At 43.4% G+C, this 24,587-nt stretch overlaps 1 protein-coding gene across 1 annotated transcript in view; it reads left to right on the plus strand.

The window, feature by feature from the left end:
- Plcl2 (phospholipase C like 2) overlaps positions 1–24,587 on the plus strand; it is a 174,863-nt gene that overhangs the window by 135,023 nt on the left and 15,253 nt on the right. Inside the window, exon 5 of the mRNA XM_021217704.2 lies at positions 17,269–17,378. Within this exon, the coding sequence (XP_021073363.1) occupies positions 17,269–17,378 (110 nt within the window). The remainder of the gene's footprint in view (positions 1–17,268; positions 17,379–24,587) is intronic.

Consider the following 24,587-nt stretch of genomic DNA (forward strand, 5'->3'; position numbering starts at 1 on the left):
AAACTTTGTTCCTAGGAATATGTAGCACTCAATGAAGTGTAAGATGTTAAAACACACACACACACACACACACACACACACACACACACACACACACACACACAGGCAGAGTTAGGCAGAGAGATACGGCAGATCCTTTTCTGAGACTGCAGAACAATATGGTTTTTAGAGAAAGGCTAAAACCCAGAGGAGAGTATTGCACAGGGAAGCCCTGGCTTGTGGGGACATCAGGGGAAGGGAAGGAGAGCTTGGGACAGGGCTGGCTGTGGGTGCCCCTTCAGTCAAGGCTCAGCAGTGCCACCTGAAGCTGGGTCATGCGAGGTGGTGCGGGAGGCAGTGTCTGAACACCATGTGAGTAAAACCAAGATATAAATAACACAGGACTATTCAGGAATGAGTATGTATACACTAACACACCCTTTCTCCAAGTGAATTAAAGTGGTCAGGAACATAGGAACTGAGCAGGAACCTGCAGAGGAGGAAGTATCATAAAAAGTATTTTTAGGACATTTATAAACACTGATAAAATTTGCCAAATTCTAGAAAAAAGAAATCTCCCTGTCATCTCTATTTCTTTTCCCGTGGCCAGAGCCGTAGCCTTGCTTCGACTGATGGTGCCTTGTTTTGCTTTTTTCCGAATCACTGAATTGACTTGCCTCATGGCGGTCAGAAAGCGAACTAGAAGGAAACACATGTTGTTAGCAGGTGGTTTTAAGTGGGAAACTGTCTCTGGAGGGGACGAAATCAATTATGTACTTTCTAATAAGAATTAACACCTTTGTTTAATTTCCACTCCCTCTTGAAACCTCATTAAAACGACCACAGGGCCTTTTTCTTTTCTTCAAAATCCATAAAGACAAAGAGGGCAGGAACTGCAAAATCCTCAGAAATAGCTGAACAAGAGGCAGTGGCCAAATAAGTGATAATTACTTACCTGCAGCCTCAGGAGCTGCAGGAGGCTGCGTGGCGGCCATGGCCAAGGGCTGGGGGCTGGGTGGGGAGGGATGTGAGAAGCCATCTCATTCACACTGCAGACCACCTGCTTGGATGAGGAGTGCCCGGCTTTCAGGAAGCCAGTGAGGTAGGGAGAAGAGAGAACTGTCTGAAAGCTGGGTCAGGAAGCAGTCAGAGCTGCGACCTGGCGTGGCAAAGCTAAGAACTGTTTTGGCAGAGTTCTGATCAAAGATCTGAAGGGGGGGCGGGGGAGAAAGAAAGGAGAAGGCAGACTGAGGTATTCCTGGAGTTGTGGCCTGCCCCCTTGAGTCTTAGGAACACAAGGTCGACAGAAGCCTTGGGTGAGGCTCCCCAAGGCCTGGCCCCTTGTCTCCAGGATTCTTTCAGAATGAGTGTCTCAGGAACCGCCATTCTTTCAGGATGACTGGGAACACTCAGAAATACACCCAGCCACCCCAGGCGCCCTGTGCAGAAGCTCCAAGAGTACACATAGGCTCTGGCTACAGCATTTCTAACTGAAGGGGTGTAAGTCCTCCAGAGAGTGACATTTTGATTACCCATTCCTTTTACCCATCCAGTGGAACTTTTTCTGAGTCCTCTGCTATCTTAAATATGTGTTTCAAATTTTTATTTTCAAGTTTTGTGCTTGGGGTACCTCTGCAGCCAGACTATGACGTAATAGAAGCCTCAAGCTTGGAGACTCCATTACCCGTGCATTGATGTCTCACTTGCTGAATGTTTATGTCCTTTCCCCTTCCGTGAATGTTAATAATTGTATTTTATCTCCTTCTGCTCAACTCTCATTTCCTGATCATTCGCACTAGTTTTCTAACTTTACATGTGTATACTGCTCTATTATTGTGCTTGCTGCTTCTGGTCAGCTGAGCACTTGACCTCTACCCTGTGACCAAACTGAGTAGATTTGTCTCACCTAAAGCAGATAAAGGCCCAGCACTCCTCTGTGTGGGGAGGATAAACAGAGTGTCAGACAGACTTGCCTGCTTGGGTTCAAGTCTGAAGCCTCTGTCTTTATTTGTGGACAAGCTCCTCAGAGCCTACCGTATCCCTGGGAGCTACAGTCACCAGATGAGGAACTTGTCACCATCATCACATGGCTCTCTCACATTTTTTTTGTTTGTTTGTTTAGCCTAGAACAGAAAACTGCAAGTCACCAGGAAGGCTCCTGCTGACAACAGTTTAGTGTTCACTCTAGACAGATTTGCAGAAGGAAAGACAGGAGGCCGATGAGTTGCCTTCTGCTGTCTGGGTGTCTCTCAGCTCCGTCTTACAGAAGGAAAGCCTGCCCTCGGTTTAGTGTCTTGGTCTGTGAGTTTAGTCTCCTAACCCTTCTCTGCCTGGCTTCCTTCTTGGTAGCATACCATTCCCTGACAGCAGCTTAAGTGCAATGACCTAAGATCAATTGCATGAGCGGTCTTTTAGGATGACTTGCAGTCAGCAGATTAAAAAGATTAGCAGGCTGGAGAACTGTTTCCTGTAATGCTCCAGGATGTGTAAATTACAGACTATCTACATGAATTTTGAGAGAAGGGGAATGGTTTCTTAACTCTGTACTTAACTTTGAAGGTGAAGTACACCCTTTTGAAGACAAGGCCTTAGGAGGCTATGTCAGACACCTCCCAGACCTCTCTGGAAAACCTAATGTGTATCTTCATCCCTGAAATTAGGTGAATAATCATCAGTGGTCTTGAGATAGCCCTTCTCCTATACATTCAACAGACCCTCTCCAAGACATGTGACAAATGACTAGCAATCATCAGTGAAAAAGCTTTGGGGACTCAAGAGATAGTAGCAAGGCCAGCAGCATCCTTGCGCCAGCAGCATCCTTGCACCAGCAGCATGCTTGCGCCAGCAGCATCCTTGCACTGTCTTACTGTGCGCGCGCGCACACACACACACACACACACACACACACACACACCCGCTCTCTCTCACTTCCTTCATAAGGAAGTATAAGGGAAAGGATCGCAAAGGTGACACCTCACTCACAGCACAGAGTTCGCAAGCAGTTGGTCTAGAAGCCTGTCTCCTGGCACATCCACTTTTCTCATCCCTGACATCCCATTTTGCACTGGTGGTGTTTCAGAGGGTGGTCAGAACCTCCTGGAGGTAGGGTCCCTCTGAAATACTACCTATACTGCTCAGCAATCCAACTGTTATCAGCACACTACAGGTCGAGAACTTCTCTTTCTGGGAGAGGTAGGGCAGACTTTCTGGTACATCCTTGGTCCTATGTCTGTCCCCTGTGCACTCCCCAGGGACAGAGTGACAGCTCAAAAGCAGCATGGACTGGCTGGGTGACTGGGTAGTAAGCAGGTTATCCTTCCAAGACATTGACTCCTTTTTTGTATATACCTTTCACTGGTGACATTCTTCCTGTTCCACAGATAAAAGGGGAGGGAAGTTGCAGGGGGCTTTCCCTTTCTTTATGGTGTACGTGCTTTGTGGTCACATTCCAAAGTTGTAAGCCTTGGCTGTGTCTTCCTCTGCTTTTCCTCGGTAATCATAGTCCCTGAGCACATTCTTTTAGTCTAAATAGCAACTTGATGGTTTCCGTAGAGATTGAGGATGGGGTCAGCTATAGTCCTCCTTGTCTATGTGTGTTATAACCACCTGCTGCAGCTAAGAGCCATAATTAAGTCCACAGACAAATCACTTTTCTCAGACAAATACTAGAACATTTTTAAAATTCACACATAGGTATCATTAGATCTAAGATGAATTAGCATAGGCGATCTCTATATGTTTTCTAGCTCTCCGGTGCCAGTCTTTATAATGAAATCTTATAATAAAACATAATAAATATAATAATATAAAATATCTTAAATTTTATAAAATACATTATATAATATAAAATTATATAAAATATATAAGGAGTTGTAACTACTAAAGGAATAGGACCCTTTCAGCGTTCATCATAAAGGTGTGCTATCAATCTATGTAAGCATGTTATTCCGACTAAAATAATTGGTTAGGACACAGAAGAAATTAGATTTGAAAACACAGGTTGGGTCCAATGATGGAACTTTAATTCAAGGCTAAAGCATGTGGGTTGGTCTTAGGATAAACACTCCGGTGTCTAATTCAGGAGTCACACTAATCCCGCCTCCCTAGCAATCTGTCTGTCATCAGAGCCCACTAGCTCACCCCGTTGTGTTCACAGTAGAAGGGTCAAGTGGAAAGAACTCTTGGATTGGGATGGAGGTCAGCCCTGTGTAGAACAGGCTGTCATCCAAATTTAAGGAGCAGCTTGAATGGGAGAATCCTCTGATGAAGAAAGGGCTGGAAAATGCAGAAATCCCAGGGCATGATCGAGTCTATGGTTCAGACTGATAAGGTCACCCTTTTTATGGTTTCTCTACGTGACACAATCCAAAGCCCTTTGGGGAATGAACCTCAGGGAGAGACTACACCTCAGAGTGGCCTGTGGATGTTTCTTAGGAATTGTCTTTATTCCACATTAATTTATGTGGGATCACCTAGTATGGGTGGCACCGTTCCCTGGGTCCGAATCCTGAATTGTGTAAGAGTAAAGAAAGCAAGCTAGGTGAGTGGTGCGGGGCACACATGCGTTCAGGCACACATGCATTCAGGCACACATGCGTTCAGTTCTCTGCTTGCAACTGGAGATGCGATGGTAGTGGCTGCTTCGGGCTTCGGCTACTGGGACTGTGAGCCTCATGAATCCTTTCTTCCCTACAGTGCTATGGTGCTGTGTCAGCATATTTTATCCCAGCAGCAGATGGAAGCCAGGGCAACTCTGAGAGCTTAGCAGCACTCTCCCACGGACCCCTGGCCCTGCTCTACTCTCTTCCCTTTAACAGCCATTACCTTCTCGCACACCTTGTAATTGCTCATATTCATAGACAGGGTCTGTTTTCTTTCACCTAAAGTTCTCAGGCTTGGGCGTCTGTTTATTCCACGCACTCCAGACACCGAGAACAGTGCACAGAACAGTAAAACCCTCTGCCATCACATGCAGATGAGGCTGGGATGCAGGCACAGGGCTGTCTACTGAGCTCTTAGGTTAGCAAACGTGGTTATTAGACACATTTGAACAATTTCTGTGTGGCCCAAATTTACAATCTGAAGGTCGCGCTGATAGTATTTACTAGTAAATTACTTATGGGTAGTAGGATAAAAAGAGGGGAATGGGAATGGGTTGAGATCTTTGCCCCAGCCTTGAGAGATGGAGCTTCTATTCACCATTGTAGCAAACCTGGGCAGTATGAAATTGAGAGGAAAGATCATGGTTTGTTTGGAGTGAAGTTAAATGTGACTTGCCTGACTTCCCAGTGTAGAGTTGAAAAGATAGGCCTAGGCTAGAGGTAATAAATTTGGAAACCGTAAGTATAAAGGTGACTGTGAGTTGAGTACAACTGTGGACTGACCCTCCAGTGCTTCTGTGTCAGGAGATAAATACACACACTTGAAGTGCAGAAGCCTATGTGGTCAGGTGAGCATGCTGGCCTAAAGAACGGGTGAGGTGTGCCAAAGGGATGCTGGCTGTCCTGCATCAAATCCAGGCTAATCAAGAGACCTAAGGACTCTTTACACATGCATTGTGAGAGCTTGGAAGACCATCAGGGAAAATTGTAACTGTCTGAGAGCTGGCATGCTTAAGTTGAGTTCAAACTTAGGAAAGCCACACAGAAAATCTCAGACTTGTAAATTACATGTATTTTGAGTCAGCAATTCTATTTTTAGGATCGTTGTGCAGATATGATTACATACTTGGCAAAGTTTTCTTTGCAGTGTTGAGAACAATCTAAATATTCAACAAGAAAGCCCTGCTAAAGTATATTATACATATGTATAATGAATATTATGTATAATATGTATGTGTGTGCATATATAAGATATGTATTCACAGACTATATGCATATATGTAAAAATATGCACATAATAATTTTTTAAAAATATATTATTTGCAGTATTTGTTTTAAAAGATGGGGCTAGAAGTACAGAGCCCATGGCTGTGATATTTCCTCTCTGGAAGGCCCCTGAGGTAACAGCTTAGCTGGAGGTGGGCATGGAAGCTAATAGATGGAGAAAGGAAAGACACTTTCTGTGCATTGGCCTGTAGGTTTAGGCTTTTTAATGTGTTGTGTCGCACTGTCTATCTAGAAGTAAATAAAATGGAAGAGAACTGCAGATGGGGCGTGGTGGGGTGCGTTCTATAGGGTGTGGTTATTTATGTCAATAAATATATTTTTCAGTGCTTAGAGCAGACCTAGGGTTTTGCTAATGCTAGTATTCTACCATCTCACCAATGAAGAGAGAAGAGCAAGCAAGCCTTATCTCAGTGCCTGTGGTAAGGTGGCCGCTGCGTCCCTCTGTGACAGGCAGCGCAGGAGGAGCTTCTGGCTGAGTTTAGTTCTTCTGTTCCCCAAATGAGGCACATGTCTGTGCGGGATAGTTAAATTCCCAAAAAACATCAAGTTATGCAATTTCGCTCACCTAGATTTGCCCAGATGGAAAATGCTGGCGGAGGGAGAGAGACTCGTCTAATTCATTCACAAATTGCACTGCGGTGGATTCAGCATCACACGGATCTTGCCATCCATCTGGTTTCAGGGCTATATTTAAGAGAGCTGGTTTATCTATTCTGTCTCATGTGGAATAGGATTTAACAGTTCAAAAATCCATCTTAAAATAACTTGGCTTTTGTTAATGCCAAGATTGTTTTGGGAAGATGGCCAAGAAAAGGAGACTGCAACCCTGAGCCATTTGGGAAGTAACTAGGCATTTCCACACCTCCACAGGATGAAGATGAAATACCCCTGTGCTCACACATACACACCAGACCACACCCGGGCTGGGCAGAGGACTTAATCAAGGCTGTGTATCTAAATGGACTGTGCGGAAATTAGTTAAAGAGTCCAGTCAGAGGGCTGCAGTTTCATTTCAGGGCAGTGCATTGTGCTACAGCATTTTCGATGCGGTTGATGATTTGCCCTCTACCTATGTCCTAAAAGCCCTTGTCATGTAGATTCTATATTCTAGGTAGCAAACAGCCCCTTATGCTGAATTTGGGGAATTGGAAATAAGTTAAAGTTATGATGCAATCTAGTTAAGTTTTGAGACCATTTATGAATTTTACTCTTTGATTTCACTTTCCATCTTTTGAAACGTAGAGATGATCTTGTGATTTTGTTTGATGGGAGAAATTTTTTTAGAATGGACAGCAAAGTAAATTTTCAGCTAAGCACTAATTATCAGTGTAACTACATTTTCAATCAGGAGTTAGTCGAATCCACAGATATAGAACCCATGGAAGCAAAAACCTACTATACTTAATTTGGTAACTTCAAAATAACTTTTAAGTAGTTTAAAGGGTAAAATAAAACTAATCTTTAAGTACATTGTTTTAAGATCAATGTACCTCTCTTGACTGTTGAAGTTTAGCATGTATTATATGCTGTATTTAATCTCCTATATTTAGAATTTATAGAAGATACCATAACCAGGATGTTTAAAAGGTCACCTGTGTTATATTTGATTATGGAAAACGGCTCTGATTTCGATGAGCTGAGGAAACAATACTCTTTCTGATTTAGTTCCATCTCCTTACACAGAGAGTTGCTTCTCTGTGCTTTTGTTAACCATAGTTAATATATGTGTACATATATGTGCATATGCTGGGCCTCACACTGAGGAATGATGATGGGTTTCCAGTGGTATTTGTGCTGAGATGAAGCAGTAGGCTTCGACATTTCTCTTCAGTGTGCTCTAGTATAGTTGTGGATACATGTGCTCTTGTTTCAGGCTGGTTTAATTAGATCATTTGATGTATTTATTTGATTAATTTTGAAAAACATGATAGTCTACCAATGTTACCTTGACTTTTATCATTAAATCTGAAGCTCCTAAAACATCCACTTAAACTATTGTAATTATAAAGCATTTTGAAGTACTATTTGGATAATTATGTGACCAGATGCCCGTTTGTATCAATTCTGAGGACATGGCATGTGGAGAATCAGTGACTGGCTTGAGGTAACCCTCAGTAAAGCATTTCTGTGCAGCAGGGTAAACTGCGTTTGGATCTCCAGAGCCCATTGAACAGGTGGGTGTGGTGGGCTTTTGTAACCCTCTGCTGGTGATGAGGCAGACACCTGCAGCGTTCCCTCATCAGCCATGTAGCCAATCTGTGACTTCCCTCAGAGACCTTGTCTCAGAAAGTCAGGTGCAGACTGGCTGAAGAAAGACACACAATTTCAACCTCTGGCCTCTACACACAGACGCACAGACACTTGTACAGTACATGTCCACAAACCCATATGTATGTGTCCATGTATTTCTCCCCCCCACACACACAAACACACACAACACACTGGAAAAGCACTTTCAAAAGTGTTTCTTTATATAAAAATCTAATTGGCATATTTTCATGTGATCATACAAGTTTTTAAACTGTGTGTTTAAAAACTGCAGTTACAAACCTAATGGACTCCAGTATTGACCAATGGACTAACATGGTTCTTTCTCATGTGGCCTGTGATTTGGAACGGAATTAAACCCTTGGAGATCACCTAGCCAGGGATTTTCCATTTGTTGTTTCCTTAGTTCTCAGTGTCATCACAATGAGAGTATTTAAGCAGGTTCTCTCCTTGGTTAGTACCCCAGAAGTAAAATGACCTACTGTTCTTCTCTGAGAGCAGTCTGCGACCAGAGGAATCTTAACTGCATGCAGGGTTTGGGCGCATAGAGTAACCAAGGCTTTAAAACAGTCTGAGTTGTTGTTGTGGTGTTGTTGTGTTGTTGTTGTGGTGGTGGTGTTTGTCGATTTGCTTTGTTGTTGCGGTGGTGGTGCTTTTTGTTTTTAATCAAAAAGAGTAACCGTCAGGAGAGGCGGCTCTGTGGTTAAAGAGCTAGTGCTGTTCTTCCAGAGGACCTGAGTCCGTCTCCCTGGTACTGCTTGTAACTCCAGCTCCAGGAGAACCCAGTGCCTTGGCCTCTTCAGACACTTGAGCTTACCCATGTGCGCATGTGCACGCGCACACACACATACCATGTAAAAACATGTTTTGAAGGAGCAGCTGTGGCAGGTCTCAGTGTGAGACTCTGACCATTTGCTGGCTCCTGGGCTTAGTCACCTCTAAGCATGCACTTGTGACTCTGTGGCTCTGTCTGGGTTGTGTCCTGTGTTCTCAGCCTTCAAGCTTTGATTCCTTTAAATGTCTTATCTGTTCTGACTGTTGAGTAATACAGCGCCTGGCCCTCAAGTCACCCTTTCACAGGACCACACTTCTAGTTAACCACTAAGATGTTAGCTTCTTAACTGGGAATTAACTGTAACCCCTGGCTTTATATGTCTGGCGGTATGTGGAAGAATCCTGGTCTCTTTACCAGTGCCTGCCTGCCTGCCTGCCTGCCTGCCTGCCTGCCTGTGTGTCTGTGTGTGTGTGTGTGTGTGTGTGTGTGTGTGTGTGTGTGTGTGTGTGTGTAGAGGACAGAGGACCACTTCTGGTATTGTTCTTCAGGTAACATTCACTTAACAGGGATTCTGATTGCCTGGGCTCACCAAATCTTCCAGGTTGTTTGTAGCTGGCCCGAGGGTCCCCTGCCCCCCCAGCCCCTCCGTCCCCAGCACTGGGATTGTCAACAAGTGCTGTCTCAGCTGACTTTTCTACATGGATTGTGGGAATAAGCTGAAGGCCTTGTGCTAGCGTGACGGTGCTGTGCTGACTGCGGCATCTGCTCTGGCCTCTGCTGCCTCTCTTAACTGGTGTCCCCGGTGCACTTTTCCCTTTAAAGGAAACATGATGAGTTGTACTTTCAGTCATTTATATCATTTAGTTGAAACCAAACTAGTGTTTGGGATATAGACCAACAGGGAAAACATAATTATTTTGTTAAGAATTAACTCCAAGATAATGTGACAAGTTATATGTGCCTCTGAAATGTACAAAATGATGGCAAATGTGTTCTGGAAGAGCATTTGGAAGTAAAAAGATACAAGGAACCATGTCCCTGTCCGCCATCATTATTGTTGACCTGGTTTCTATTTCTGAACCACAGGCTGCTTCTCACTGTCCACACAGCAGCAGCAGCAGCAGCAGCAGCAGCAGCAGCAGCAGCAGCAGCAGCAGCAGCAGCAGCTGTCTGCCGCTCTCCAGACAGTGCTTTCTGAGGGTACCAAGGCTCCTTAGACTCTCACACATGCTATAGAGCTCCTAATACTGATTTTTGCAGATGACTATCGCAGAGTAATTTTTTCAGGCTAAACAAAATTCCAGTTTTTAAACTATCTATGTTTCCTTATCTATAATCTTGTGAGAAATACTTAAGCTTTGAAGCTGGAAGGGCCTCTGTTTCAGTTCCTAATGCTGCAGATGAGGAGACAGGCCTCCCTCACAAAGGCCTCTTAGTGTGCATCGTTTCTCACTGGTGACAACTCAGAGGCGTCCCTGATGGACTGTTACCAGTGTTTCTGGGCTTCTTCCTACCCCAGCAGAACTACTTTGGGGAGTCCCTAATCTTCCTATCCTTTTAAGATCTGTAAAGACTCTACTAAACAAGCCTTATTTAAAAAACCTGTGTGGGTACTACCTCAGTGTGAGAGTTGAGGGACTGCCACTCAAACAACTGTAATCCAGAGCCACAGGGAAAGGTACAACTGCTGAGCATGAGTGCCGAGAATGCTCACATGCCAGAGAGCAAGAGGTACCTCTCGCCACCTGACCAGGAGAGTCAGGCAAACTGAGAGGCCCTGGCCCTGCCTGCCAGCAGTCATCACTGATCTGTGCTATTCGCCCCCTGCTTATGTCCCAGGCTCTGGATGACCTGTGGTCTGCTGATAAGAGACACTCAGCAGATGGCCTTACTCCTCAAAGATTCATGTGAGAGGGATCGGCTGTTATCTTGTATATGATTACTTAGAATCACAGAGTCACTTTCTTAGGTTTCCTGAAGTGTAAATTTGTCTGATTTATTATTTTTAGTTTATTTTATGAGACTAAAATGATTTTAAATAACCTATTTTTGCAATTTATCTTGTGCCACATGGCTGTCTTATCTTCCGTAAGGCATGCCTTCTAATACAAAAATCTTACCTTGGTATTACACATACACATATTTTGGTGCTTATTTCAAACAAAGCCATTGTTATATGTTTTGTGTCATTGTTTTAATATTGTTACCATCTTGGCTGTATGATATCTAAAAACTTTGCCATTGTGTTCCCTAACAAAATTATCAATAGTTATGCTGATTGCTTAAACACAAGTTACCATTCTTAGTTTGCTATTTATGTACCTAGAGATCTGTGGCCATTCTTGCAAAGTAATTGGCATGTTTGAATAATGAGCTTTACTACAATGTAGCATGGCATGTCATCAAATTGCTTACCAGTGGTATATCATCAATAAGTGTTATTTGCTGACCATTTAATGTTTTTTTTGTTTGTTTGTTTTGTTTTTTTGTTTTTTTCAAGACAGGGTTTCTCTGTATAGTCCAGGGTGACCTCGAACTCAGAAATCCTCCTGCCTCTGCCTCCCAAGTGCTGGGATTAAAGGCGTGTGCCACCACCGCCCAACTTAATGTTTTAACTTCAGCAATCAAGAATTACTCTCATTATCCAAAATGGTGAGATCCCCTGACCTTTATATTATGGATCATTGCCTATTAACTGACAGTAATAGGAAAGTGCTCTTTAAAAACCCACATGGCAAAAAGCTCCGCTTTTCTTCTTGAGGTAAGTGTTCCTCATTAGGTTTTATGTTAGAATCTTTTAAATAAGGGAGAACATAGAGAACACTGTTCAAGATCACTTAAAAATCAGGTCCATGTGAATGAGGCAGTGACTAGAAAGAAAAAGTAGACCCTTACCCACCCTCCTCACTTCCTGCTCCCTTCCCTTGAAGGACAGACAGGACTGGTGGTCTTGTCATTTCTGGAGCTTCAAGTATTAGCCCTGAGCCTAGCCCTGTACACATCTCTCTAGCCTAACTTAGCTCCTCACTCTCCTAGCCCAGCCGTCCTCCAAGAAATCCCTAGCCCTGCCCTCTTAACTTGCTAAAAATGCCTGCATCTGCACCTGTCCCAGCATCTTAGACCATAGTCTCCTAGAGGGAGAACCTCGGCGTTTCAGGTGCTGTGTGGGGGCTGAGGTTTGTAACTTTTCAGTGAAGCCCCACTCTCAGAGCTCCATGCTCTGTAGTGCATCTGAGTGGCTGCAGTCCCCCCCCTCACTGTCCAGTGGCCACAGACTCACCCCCCCTCCCAGCCCACCTCTTCCTCCCTATGCCCTTCTCTTTCCTACAGTTACACAGTGGGGAGTTTTAAAACATCCGGGGCAGGCTAGATGACTTGGTCTAAACATTTGCTTTTCTGATTTTTACCAGCCACTGTAGAACTCGCTCTGTCTTCTAAACAGAATTGTTTTATAAAAGGAGAAGGAAGGAACCCTGTTTTTAAGTTTCTTGATAAGATAGGACTTTTTCTTTTTTATTGGGGTAGTTCTTTGTGATAAATATTTGGAAATAGGAAGGTTACTTAATACCCAACCCAAACAAGTCCTTTATGTCTACTAGAAGGCCCCCTATGTCTTGCTAGAGTAATTCCTGTTATTATCAAGGTGTGTGTGTGTGTGTGTGTGTGTGTGTGTGTGTGTGTGTGTATACACATTCATGTGGGCAGGCACATATATGAGTGTGCATAGACATGGAGGCCAGAGGTCACCCCCAAGTTCCTTTGCCGCTGTTCACTTGTTTGTTGAGTAGTGTCATTCACTGGCCTGGAACTCACTGAGCAGACAAGTCTGTCTGGCCACCTCGTCCCAGGGGTCCTCTTGCCTCCACTCCCCAGTGTGAGGCTTGCGAGTCTATGACAGCACTGTTGGCTTTTGTGCATGAGTCTTTGAGAACACACGTGGTTGCTTACACTTGCACAACAAGCCATTTCCCCACCCAGCTGCCAGCCTGGCTGCTTTTCTTCTTTCTGTGTCTTGTTTTCCTTTAGTCTGTTAAAGAGAAAACTGGTGGAGCATGCAGCTCATTGTCCGAGCTCTTCACAGCACCAGAGAGGAGTGGGTTCAGTTAACCCCATTGGGATGTTCATGGGTGCCTTGTTAGAAGAGCAGAGGGTGAATAAACAGAATGGCTGGTGAACTGGGCGTTGGGATGGATTTTTCTAGCTACTATTAAGAAGAGTAAGAATTAAGGATTTAGATGACTGCTCCATAGATACTTTTAAATGTGGGGGAAAACAGAAAAAAATACTAAATTGGCAGCTTATTGTAGTCACCTTAAATGTGTCAGCTTTTTAAAAGTGTTTTTTATTTTATATATATGGATGTTTTTCCTGCATGCATGTGTCTGTGTATTTACATCCCTGGTGCTCTCCAAGACCAGAGGCAGGTACTAGGTCCTATAGAAGGAGAGTAACAGATGGTTCTGAGCCACCGTATGGGTGCTGAGACTCAAACCCAGATCCTCTGATAGAGTACAGTGCTCTTAGGGGCTAAACTGTCGCTCCAGCCCTGTGTGTCAGTTTTTGATCAATGTTTAAAGACACTAAGAGACAGTTATCAGTCACTGCAGAGAGTTGTTTTGAAATGGTATCATATAGGAAGGGGTTTAGACGATAGAATACTCAACCAGAAAGTGAACGTGACTGAAATGGTACAGAAGCCGGGTACAGTGGCACACACCTGCCATCTGCCTGTTCTGGGGGCTGAGGTGGGAGGACTGCAGGCTCTAGCCAGTCCAGCAACAGGAAACTTAGTGAGACCCTACCTCAAAATTAAACTTAAAAGGCAAGTGAGGTGGTTCAATGGATAAAGGAACTTACCACGAAGCCTTATAACCTGAATTTGGTTTCAGGGCATACATGATGGAAGGAGAGAAAACCAACTGGAGCGTGTTATCCTCTGAACACAGACATTACACACTGGGCCATTGCATTTCCATATGCATGTGTGCATAAACACATACACAATACATAAACATATAAATGTAAAGAAAATTTATTCCACTTTTAAAATAAGTAAATAGTGAAACTTAAAATAAAGCTGATGATACATCTCGTTGTTAGAATGCTTGCTTACTATGCATGAGACCCTGGTTTTAATCCCTATTACCATAAAAAATAAAATAAATGCAAAGCATTGCAGTTACTCTGTTCCTATAAATGCAGTAAGTAGCAGACATGACTGTTCTCAGCATCTATCAGTAGGGGCTGGGCACATCCACACTGGCTCACCCAGCGCTCAGGCTCCGGCGCTGTCAGAAGCACGAACACAGGTTCTGTACCAGTCCAGGGTCAGACACACTGTGCAACAGAAAGAAGAAAAACGAGGTGCAGAGCAGTGTGCGCTGTGCGGTGCTCCCGTGCTTGTGTGTGCATCCAGACAGTACAGTGAAAAGAGAGACCACACTACTAAAGAGATAGGGCCCAGAGCATGACGTCAGGGAGGCCAGGGGAGAAGCACGGCCTACCTGGGTACAGCGGTCAATCTTCGCAGTCATGGTGCATTCTGAGTAAATTTAAAAAAAGAAAGAAAAAGCACATGGACACTGACACAGAGAAACAAAAGTGAGCCAACAGTTGAACTCAGCTGTGAGCACATGAGTAAAAGGACTTACTGTGCATTCTCAGTAAGACCTACTCCAAGGACAAAAGTGAGAGAATTTAAGTTTGGCTCAACAGTCTTCATTATTGTGAGTCACGGTGGTTTGTTAGGAATTAAGATTTTTCCACCTAAAAAGGAAATTAAGCATGAATTTTCAAAAGTTATGTAAAAACATTTTTCCCTTCCTTCCTTCCTTCCTTCCTTCCTTCCTTCCTTCCTTCCTTCCTTCCTTCCTTCCTTCCTTCCATTTTTGTTGTTATTGTTGTTGTTGCTGTTTTATTTTGTTTTTCAAGACAGGATTTATCTGTGTAGCCCAAACTGTTATAGAACTAACTCCATAGACCAGGCTGGCCTGAACTCACCAGGATTCAGGATCTCTTTTAAAATGTTCATAAATCTTGTCTTAATTACTATTCTCTTGCTATGAAGAGATACCATGACCAAAGCAACTTATAAAAGAAAGGGTTTGAGGGCTTATGAACATTTTAGAGGCTTAGAGTCCGTGACCATAATATGGGGAGCAAAGCAGCAGGCAGGCATGGTGTTGGGGCAATAGCTTTGAGTTTACATGCAATCCTCAAAGCAGAGGCAGAGAGAGCCGACTAGAATAAAGGCGTCTTTGGAAAGCTCAAATATCACCCCTGGTGACATGCCTCCCAATTCTCAAATATGGAAGTTTATGGGGGATACACCATTCAAACCATGGCACTGATGGTCACATTACCTGAAAAGGGAAGTGCCCTAAATGCCCATCAACTGAGGAGTGAATAAAAAAATATATGTAATATTATTTATATAATATTACAAATTATATCAAATATATGTAATATTTAAGGAACTAGGACATTTATACATAAATGGATGAGGCTAGAAACAGTTATTGGTTAATTGCTGCAGTTAATATGCACCTTCAGTTGGTCAATGTGCAGTTAATAAGAGGTTGCAGCCCTAAATGCATATATATCATACCTTGTGCAAGCTATTTATTCCAACTTGACATAAGGTAGAGTCTTTGAAGAAAAGGGAAATTGAGAAAATACCTCCATATGATTGGGTTGTGGGCAAGCCTGTAGGGCATTTTCTAAGTTGGTGATTGATATGAGAGGCCGGAGCCCATTGTGGGTGAGGCCTCCCCAGGGTCGGTGGTCTTGGGGTGTATAAGAAAGCAGGACGAATAAGTGAAGAGAAGTAAGCCAGTAAGCAGCATTCCTTCACGGCCTGTGAATCCGCTCCTGCCTCCAGGTGCCTGCCCTGTTTGAGTTCCTGTCCTGACTTCCTTCAATAATGAACAGTGATGAGGAAATATAAACCAAATAGATCCCTTTTTTCCTCAAGTTAGTTTTGATCGTGGTGTTTTATCACAGCAATAGTAATTCTAACTAAGACAACACCCCTCCCCCAAGGCTCTTTACCGTAAAGGTAGGGGAAAGATTATAAGAGCCATATGTGGTGGATAGCATTAGGTAAATAGTGTTTTCCAGGCAAAGCAGGACAGTTGTACCTACCCTGAACCTACAGCAGTTTTTGGCAGCAGATATAACACTTACATGACCTAGGCAAGATTCCAGAATGGAGTAAGGAAGATGGGTACAAAATGCCACCACTAGTTGAAAAGTATTGGTATTTGATAGCTGCAGCAAAAAGGGAGTCATTTTTGTTTAATGATGTGATCCCTGATAGGGTAAACACACTCCAGGGTGGGTTTCAAGTCTAGGAGTAGATGGCCAATATAAACTGAATGCAGTGGTATGTAAGCGGAGGGTGGCTTTGGGAGGAGTTAGGTGGTGAATATGATCAAAATACAGATATAATACACTTATGCACACATGGGTTCTCTCTGTCCTTCTCTCTGACTCTCTCTGTGTGTCATACACAGATCTCTCTCTCTCTCTCTCTCTCTCTCTCTCTCTCTCTCTCTCTCTCTCTCTCTCTCTGAGGCATGCATATACTATCCTTGGAGAAAATAACTAGCCCTGGAAAGTCTGGAGTGAAGAATGTATTTGGAAATTAGAGTATCTTTTCCTAGAAAGCAAGGGAGGTATCAAAGACAATCAATTGCTTAAGAATTGTGTGGGTCTTGTTTTGAAGGTGTCTCACTGCGCAGTGATGGAATGACTGACTGACTATAGGGGAATAAGCAAAAAACAACCTATGAGTTATAGTGACTCCAAATAAAAGAAAGACTCTTCCATTACTGCTGTGAGCACCCATCTATAGAGACTGTTTTTGAAAAGCAGTTGGTCGTTTGGTTAAATCAACTGTGTAAAGAATTACAGTGTAGTGAATGTCGGCGCTACTTCTCCCCTTTCCAGCAGCTAGGCCTGATGTTTACCGGCAGCAAGTGTGCATCTTTGCACTGTCCACGTCCTGTGCCAGTGCTGGTCCTTAGTAGATGAAACTTGCCTCTGACAGTCCAGATTCCTGGGCCAGCCTTTGCATGGTTGCTGGGAGCCTGTATGTAAAGTAAGGGCAGGCCGAGGTAACCACCTGCAGACCTGTGAGGAGCACGTGTCTGCTGTCCTCAAAGACACCCCCCACTGTGGATGAGTTGAGTCATCTGTGTTCCCTCCCATCATGTTCTTAAATAGACACACTTAGGAAATTCCAGTGCGGCGGCTTGGAATTGTTCTAGATATATCTAGGAAATACGTGTTGCCAGTTCATTACCACCTATATAGCATAGGGAAGCAATAACCTTCATCTGTTTTTATTTCTCTCAGCCATGGAATTTCACGAACACTTGCACAGCATAGGCACCAAGGAGGGGCTGAAGGAACGGAAACTACAGAAGGCAGTGGAGAGCTTTACCTGGAATATTACAATCTTAAAGGTACTGTGTTACTTGCTTTTCTGTTGCTATGGTGAAGTTCCTTGACCGAGGCAACTTAGAGAATGGATGTTGCTTAGCATTTCAGAGGGGTGAGTCCATTGTGGCAGGGATGCAAGGTAGCAAGCAAAAATGATGGTTAGACAGGAGGCTGAGAGCCCATATCTCTAACCACAAATTTGAAACAAAGGAAGCAATAAAGAAGTGGAACAAAGCTGTCAAATTTCAAAACCCACCCCTAGTGTCATTTTTTTTTTTTTTTCAGTAAGGCCACACCTTCTAAAGTTCTCCAAACAGTGCTACCAGTGGGAACAAAGGATCCAAATGTCTGAGCCAGTGACAGGCATTTCTCATTTAAACCATCACATTCCAATCCTTGATTTCCATAGGCTCACGGCCATATCATAATGCAAAATTAATTTCACTCAGCTCCAAAATTCCCCCATAGTCTTTCACAATCTCAACATTGTTTAAAAGTTCAAAATCTTCTGAGATTCAAAAACAATTTCTAGCTGTAACCCCTGTAAAATAAAAGTAAAATTATGTATATCCAGCATATCATGGCAGAGAATATACATTACCATTTCAAAGGGAGGAATGGGGACCTGAGGAGGGAATTCTGAACCAGTCTGAAGCCCAGCAGGTAAAATCCCATAGGTCCATGGCCTTTTCAGGGACTTTAGTTTTAAAGAGCTTAGATGGCACAGCCCCTCCAGCTTTGCTGTCTGCAACATACTTCTCTCCCTCGGGCTGGTTCCACTCCCTGTATTCAGCTGTCCTTGGTAGATCCCCACAGCTTTGCCATCTCTAGCACCTTGCGGTCTGCATTGCATCCTAAGCTTTGCTTTCACAGCTTCCTGTAATGGCCTCAGGTCCTCTTCACCCTCAGGTTGTTACAAAGGGATTCTCCTGCTCACATGCTGCCTGGCTTGAGAGGCTCCCTGAAACTGGGGAAAAGGGGTTCATGACTACTTTCCTTCTGCATCCTTTATGCCTCTAACACCACTCCCAAGGTCAGCTGCCAGCTTGGGATGGACCTTGGTCTCCTGAATCACATTAGTAGTAGTGCTTTTGTTCAGTTGCTCTCTAGAAGCAGAGTGTCTAGGCTCTCTCTGATCTGTTGGAAATTTAGTTGGGTGGGGTCTTGACACCAGGGTAGTGTTCCTTTTTCCAGTTCAGAGTAGGCCTAAACTCACCCTCGGTATTCTCTTTGACAGTTACAGTCTCTCTTCCGCACAAACCTTTTTGTTACCTTAAGCTTCCTAGTGTTTTTATCCTCGCTGCATTTTGTAATTTTTTTGTTCTGCTCTACTTGCTCATTTTCATTGTAGAACTGCCTAAATATTTTTAGTAATAATAATGCCATAGACTCAACATTATCTGTCTTGAAATTTCTTCTGGCCAAAAAACATTAGTCCATTAATTTTTAATGTAGCTGCAGGTAACTTCTTGGGGCACGGGCAAAAAACAGCCAGAATCTTTGCTACAAAAGCACAGGAATGATCTGTAGCTGAGTTGCTGTTATTGATCCCCTCTGAAACTGAGTTCTGTAGTGGTCTCTGGGGAAGGAGAAGTTTCTTTGATGAGGAGTGGGTTGTACTGTTGTCTACAGACAGCTCCCAGCACCACTCAGTGTTCCTGAAAGAGACTACTACTACAACAGCCTTTTAAAGGTATTTCTTTTAACATTATAATTACATCATTTCCCTCCTCTTTTCTTCCTCTACCCCACCCCCATATAGGAATATACGAACAAGAAGGAATTCTTGCTCTCTTTCAAATTCATGACCTCTATTTTTCATTAAACATTGTTATAAACATATGTGTGTATGGATATACATCATTCCTAATACATAAGTACACATATTCCTAAATACATAATATGCTCCGTTTAGTGTCACTGGCATGTAATATTTTCAAGAATGACCATTTGGTGTATTGGATAACAAATTGTGTGCCCCTCCAGGAAGACCATAGTTGTCTGTAGTTTTTTGTGCAGAGTTAGGCTGTGGAAGCTTTTTACTCTATATGTTAGCATGTCTGTTTGGTGTCACACCATCCTTGTTAACTTGTGTTTTGGCAGTCATGTTGGTGAGCCTTTGTGGATGTAGCTCCTGACATTCCTAGCAGATAGGACCTCACAAAACCCCACTGTCCCCTTGGTTGTTAATCTTTCTGCCTCTTTTCTGCAACTATCCCTGAGCCTTTGGTGTAGGAGTTCTGTTGTAAGTGTATCAGTTGGCACTGAGATCCCCAACTCTATTTTGATTATAGTTTTCTGTACTGGTCTCTGCCTGTTGTAGTTTCTTTGATAAGAAGTAAGGACTATATTTATCTGTGGGTATAAGGATAAATATTTAGAATGTAGTTAGGGATTATGCTGGCTTAGTAAAGTGGTAGTCGTAGGTTCTCCCTTACGATCCATGACTTCACTAGCCCTTGACAGTTGGTTAGGTTTCCACTACCAAGCATGGTTTCACTCTTGTTGAGTAGGTCTTATGTCTAATTAGAGAGCCCATGGTTATTCCCAAGGCATGTATATGCCACTACTGCATCCTTAGGATTATAGCTTCATGCTGGCCATTGTTAAGACTCGTTAGCATCGTATTTAGGTAGAGCTGTTGGTTGTCCCATCCTTCATCAGCTTGTGTGGCACCTTCTGGTACCATGAAAACTCCGTCCTCGGAGAATAGGTTTTTCAGGTCAGATCCATCCTAGGTCCTCTGGATCCTGAGTCTGAAGGACATCATATCTTTATCAATAGGGAGTTACATCTGGGAGGGGAGGCAACCAAGGGCGATAATCTGCATGCCTTATGTTGTGGGTTTTGTTAGGTGACCTTTGACTCTTAGAGCATTGTCAGGGATGAGACAATTTTATTTAAACTCTACGTGTGTGTGTGTGTGTGTGTGTGTGTGTGTGTGCATATATATATAGATATATATGTGTATATACATATATATGTGTGTATACATATATATGCAGATATATGTGTGTATATACATGTGTGTATACACTGAATTATATGCATTATGGTTACTTTAGGTGCTAGTTAATAGTATGATTCCTTACGGCTTTCTCTGATGTCCTTATTATTTTACCCCCCTTCTGTATTTATTTCCCTTCCTCCTCCCTGAATACAGCTCCCTTACCCATCTTCCCATTTCCCTCCTCAGATCACTCATGCCCTGATCTTCCTTTCTTATCCAGAATATATAAAGATCTCAAAAGCAAACAAGGAAGCAACAACGAAAAGAAAACAAGACAGACTCAAAATCACATTCAAAAAATGTTCAGGGGTCTGAACGGAGAGTTCTCAAAAGAACCAAAAACAAAACAGAAGGCTAAGGAATACCTTTTTTACATAGTCATCACTGTCCCTAGCAATTATGGAAATGAAAATCAAACAATTTTGAGATTTCATCTTACCCCAGTCAGAAGGGCAAAGGTTAACAAAACATCCATCAACAAATGCTAGGGGGTGTGAGAGAAGGCTGCTGCTGTTCTCAGTTGGTGGAATTGCAAACTGGTGCATGCACTCTGGAAATCAGAGTGTGGGGAACTCGGAAACAAAAGCTAAGAATCAGTCGACCATGACCCAGCTCTGTCACTCCTTGGCATGTGCCCAAAGGACTCGATATCATCCTCCACAGGTCCTTGCTATTCTGTATTCATGACTGCTCTATTCACAATAGCTAAGAAATGGAAACAAGCCACAAGTCATGGGCAGTGAAAGTGACTATATATATATATATATATATATATATATATATATATATATACATATATATGTATACGTAAACATGTACATACACGTATACATATGTGTGTATATATATGCAATATATATGCAGTATATATATATATACTGCAGAAAACTATTTAGCTATAATGAAAAATGAAATTATGAACCTTTCTGGTAAATGGATACAATGTGAAAGAGCCATATTGAGAAAGGTAACCCAGACCTAGAGAAACAAACATCTCGTGCTCTCTCTCACCCGGGCTGTAAACCTTGAGATGGGAGTGCACAGCCTGGATTAACTGCAGAAGGCAGGGACATGAAAGCCATTGGCTGGGTGCTTTGCTTAGAGCATTCACCTCTTTTCTAGGCCAACATTTTACAGTCTTGCATGTTCCTTCATAAAACAACATGGTCTGGTTCTGCACAGCAGAAGCTCACTTCCTGGTACCATCCCATAGTAGTCACTGTTCTGTTGCTGTAACAAAATATCATGACCAAATTGACTCGTGGAAGTAAGAGTTAACTTTGGCTCCCAGTTCCCGATGGGCAAGGGACTGTCATGCCTAGGAAGTAGGAGAGCAAACACCCAAGGCAGCCAGAGCAGGCAGCTCACCACGCCCGCAGCTAGGAACACAGAGTGCCGACTGGACGGGCGCGAGCCTTGACTGACACTCCGAATGCTGCTTTCAGCTCTTCCCCTTAGGGTTGCACTTGTCTTGTGGTGTCAGACAGTGAAGCCTTCATAAGGTCACAGGAATGACTGACCACACCACACCTCCCACAGTGGCTCAAGTACAGAGAGCAGCTTGGCCTTGGCTCAGAGCTGGCTCACAGATTCATGTTGGGCACACTGGCTCCCGGTACCTTCTCATTTTACCCTTGGGAGTTTATAAGTACCGCTTGCTGTATGTGAAGTTGAAAACACTGATGAGTAACTTAAAGATTTCCTTCTCTCATTTAGTTGTAATCTTAATGTCATCCTACTGTAAACTAGAAAAGGTATGTGGGGCATAATCAAAGGGAAAATGCAAAGAATTGCCATTTGTAAGAAATTTCCTTCACGTGAGAGACCTTCTAAAGTTATCTTACTTCAAAATGAATGCTTTAAAATTAATTTTTATTATGAGTAATATGTGTTCATTATAAAATCATATTAAGAGTAATGAGACATAATTCTAGCATCCAGAGGAACTTAGTTTTGGCTGTTTGATGTATATTCTAGAATTTTTCCTATGGCATATGTAACATGGAATGATTTGAAGATGATATGGTCCATGTATTAACTACAAACATTCTTCCAAGTGCTTGGGAATGTCGCAGAAGCATTTTTGTCCCTGGACAACCACATGTAAAATTACCCTCAGGTACTCAAGCTGTGCCCAGTTAATGCTACCCAAATGATCCCAACACAGTGCTCCCCACTACCCGCCCCAATGCTTTATATTCCTGAATGAGAGAAAGAGACACACACAGCCTTTATAGTTTTATATGCCTTAAACAGCTCAAAGGCTGGGCCACTTCCTAACCTCCATATGGCTAATCTTCCTCAATATTCCTGAGTTATTATTGCAGCAAATATTTTTTAAAAGGACCAGCACGTTCCCGCGCATGTGCCACCAACTCTTGCCCCGCTGCGGTCCTGCTAGCTCTGTCTCTACCCGCCAACTCTCCAGCAGGGCGGGAACGCCCCTCTCTATGCCGCCAGCTTCTCTTATCATGCCAACTCCCCAGAGGGGCTGGACTGGCAAGCTTCCTGCAATAACCGTCCACCCCACAGTCAGCCGCCACACCACCTATCAACCAAGTAAATCAAAACCTTGTAATTAAATAGTCAGATTTATGTATCACTTTCAAAAACAATTGATAATGATAAAAGCAATATCCCAAATTATTCTAACGTTATGATATCATAACTACCTGTGGCCGGTTAAAGCCACTCTGGCTCATGTCGGCTTCCATGTTGGCCTTCCTACACCTTCTCTGAGCCATTCTCTGTCTCTGCAACTCTTAGCTCCGCCTCCCTTTTCCGTCGTCCAATCACAGGCCCCCTGCTGCCTTCCGTCTTTGCTGCCCTAGACCCAATCATGCAGTCCTCTTGAGCTCCATTCCTTTGGCTCCTTCCTGCATGGCAGCTATGTTCTCTGCTCCACACCTTCTCAGGCATGGTGTCCTGGTTCTCGCCCCCAGCATGGCAGACCGCTCCCTCCTCCTTCTTCTTCCTCCATCCCTTGCCCTGGGAATCCTAAAAGTCCTGCCTGTCTCCATGCCCAGCCATTGGCCGCCAGTAACTTCACTGACCAATCCAAACCAACTAGGGCAAGGACCCTCAGTATCGTGCAGACATGTGGATTCTTGTGCAGTTTGGGGGACTCAAATTAACATAATACAATCAGCTTTAGACCAAGCCCACAACACTCACCCTCCAAACTTTATGCTCAGTTTAAAATACAGCTGTAAGACGTTATCAAGCTGCATCTTCCTGCACCCGATTTTGTTGATTTAACTTAATAAAAGGTCTTCTTTTCAAAGCTAGCCAATTTATATTTTCTCATGTTAAACTCTTGATCATTTTTACAATTACAAAATCATTTTCATGTATTCAAGCACTTACCTTCCTACAGAAGTTGTGTGTGTGTGTGTGTGTGTGTTGTGTAGTGTTTAGAATATATAACAGACATAAGAATTTATAACAAAAGGGGATTTAGCTTTACAAGTTGCTGTGGGGGTGGGGTGGATCACAGGCCTCCTGTACACTCAGAAAGAGAGTATGGTACTTTAAGCTCTATGGGAGAAGCAAACTTCTCTTCGCTTTTATTTTATTATAGTGAAATACAGGCCTGTAGTGTAGTTCAGAAGCCAAGTGGCTAGCTAGACCTCAGGTTGGAGCGTGTCCGTGTGAAATAAAAGGAACAGCCGCTGCAGCTCTGCTGTCATAAACAAGAGGGCTTAACAAACCCACGCGCTATGCACGGAGGGCAGTCACAGAGTGTTGCTCCCCCATAGCCTAGTGTGATCTACTTCCTCATGGTGGAGGGGGCAAGATGGAGTCTAAACTGCGAGGGGCAGTAAATGGTTCTAGGTAAATGAGCAGCCCTGGGGCTCAGATCATAAAAAGTGACTGGAACCAAGTGGGCTGGACATAGACAGGTACTCACGCACAATCCTGAGTAGTACATTTCTACTTTCTCCTGCTGGTCCGAGGTTAGTCCATGACAGCAAGGGAAGTGGCAAAGGCAGTTGCATTATTTTTTCGAGAGTCTGATCTTTCGACAGATATGGGAACTTCAGAAACCTCTTCCAGCATCTGCTACTCTCTGGGGGCCTTAATTTTGAACTATTGGGGTACCCTGTTTTAGGGTGGGCTCTATGGATTTCTTCACTAGAAGTGCAGAAATGGGCTGGGTGTATGTGCTGTGCCCCTAGCCTGCCGTCTAGGCCCTCATCATGTACTGCCCCCCTAGCCTGCC

Source organism: Mus pahari, chromosome 18 (genome assembly GCF_900095145.1).
Source record: "Mus pahari chromosome 18, PAHARI_EIJ_v1.1, whole genome shotgun sequence".
In the NCBI taxonomy this organism is placed as follows: domain Eukaryota; kingdom Metazoa; phylum Chordata; class Mammalia; order Rodentia; family Muridae; genus Mus; species Mus pahari.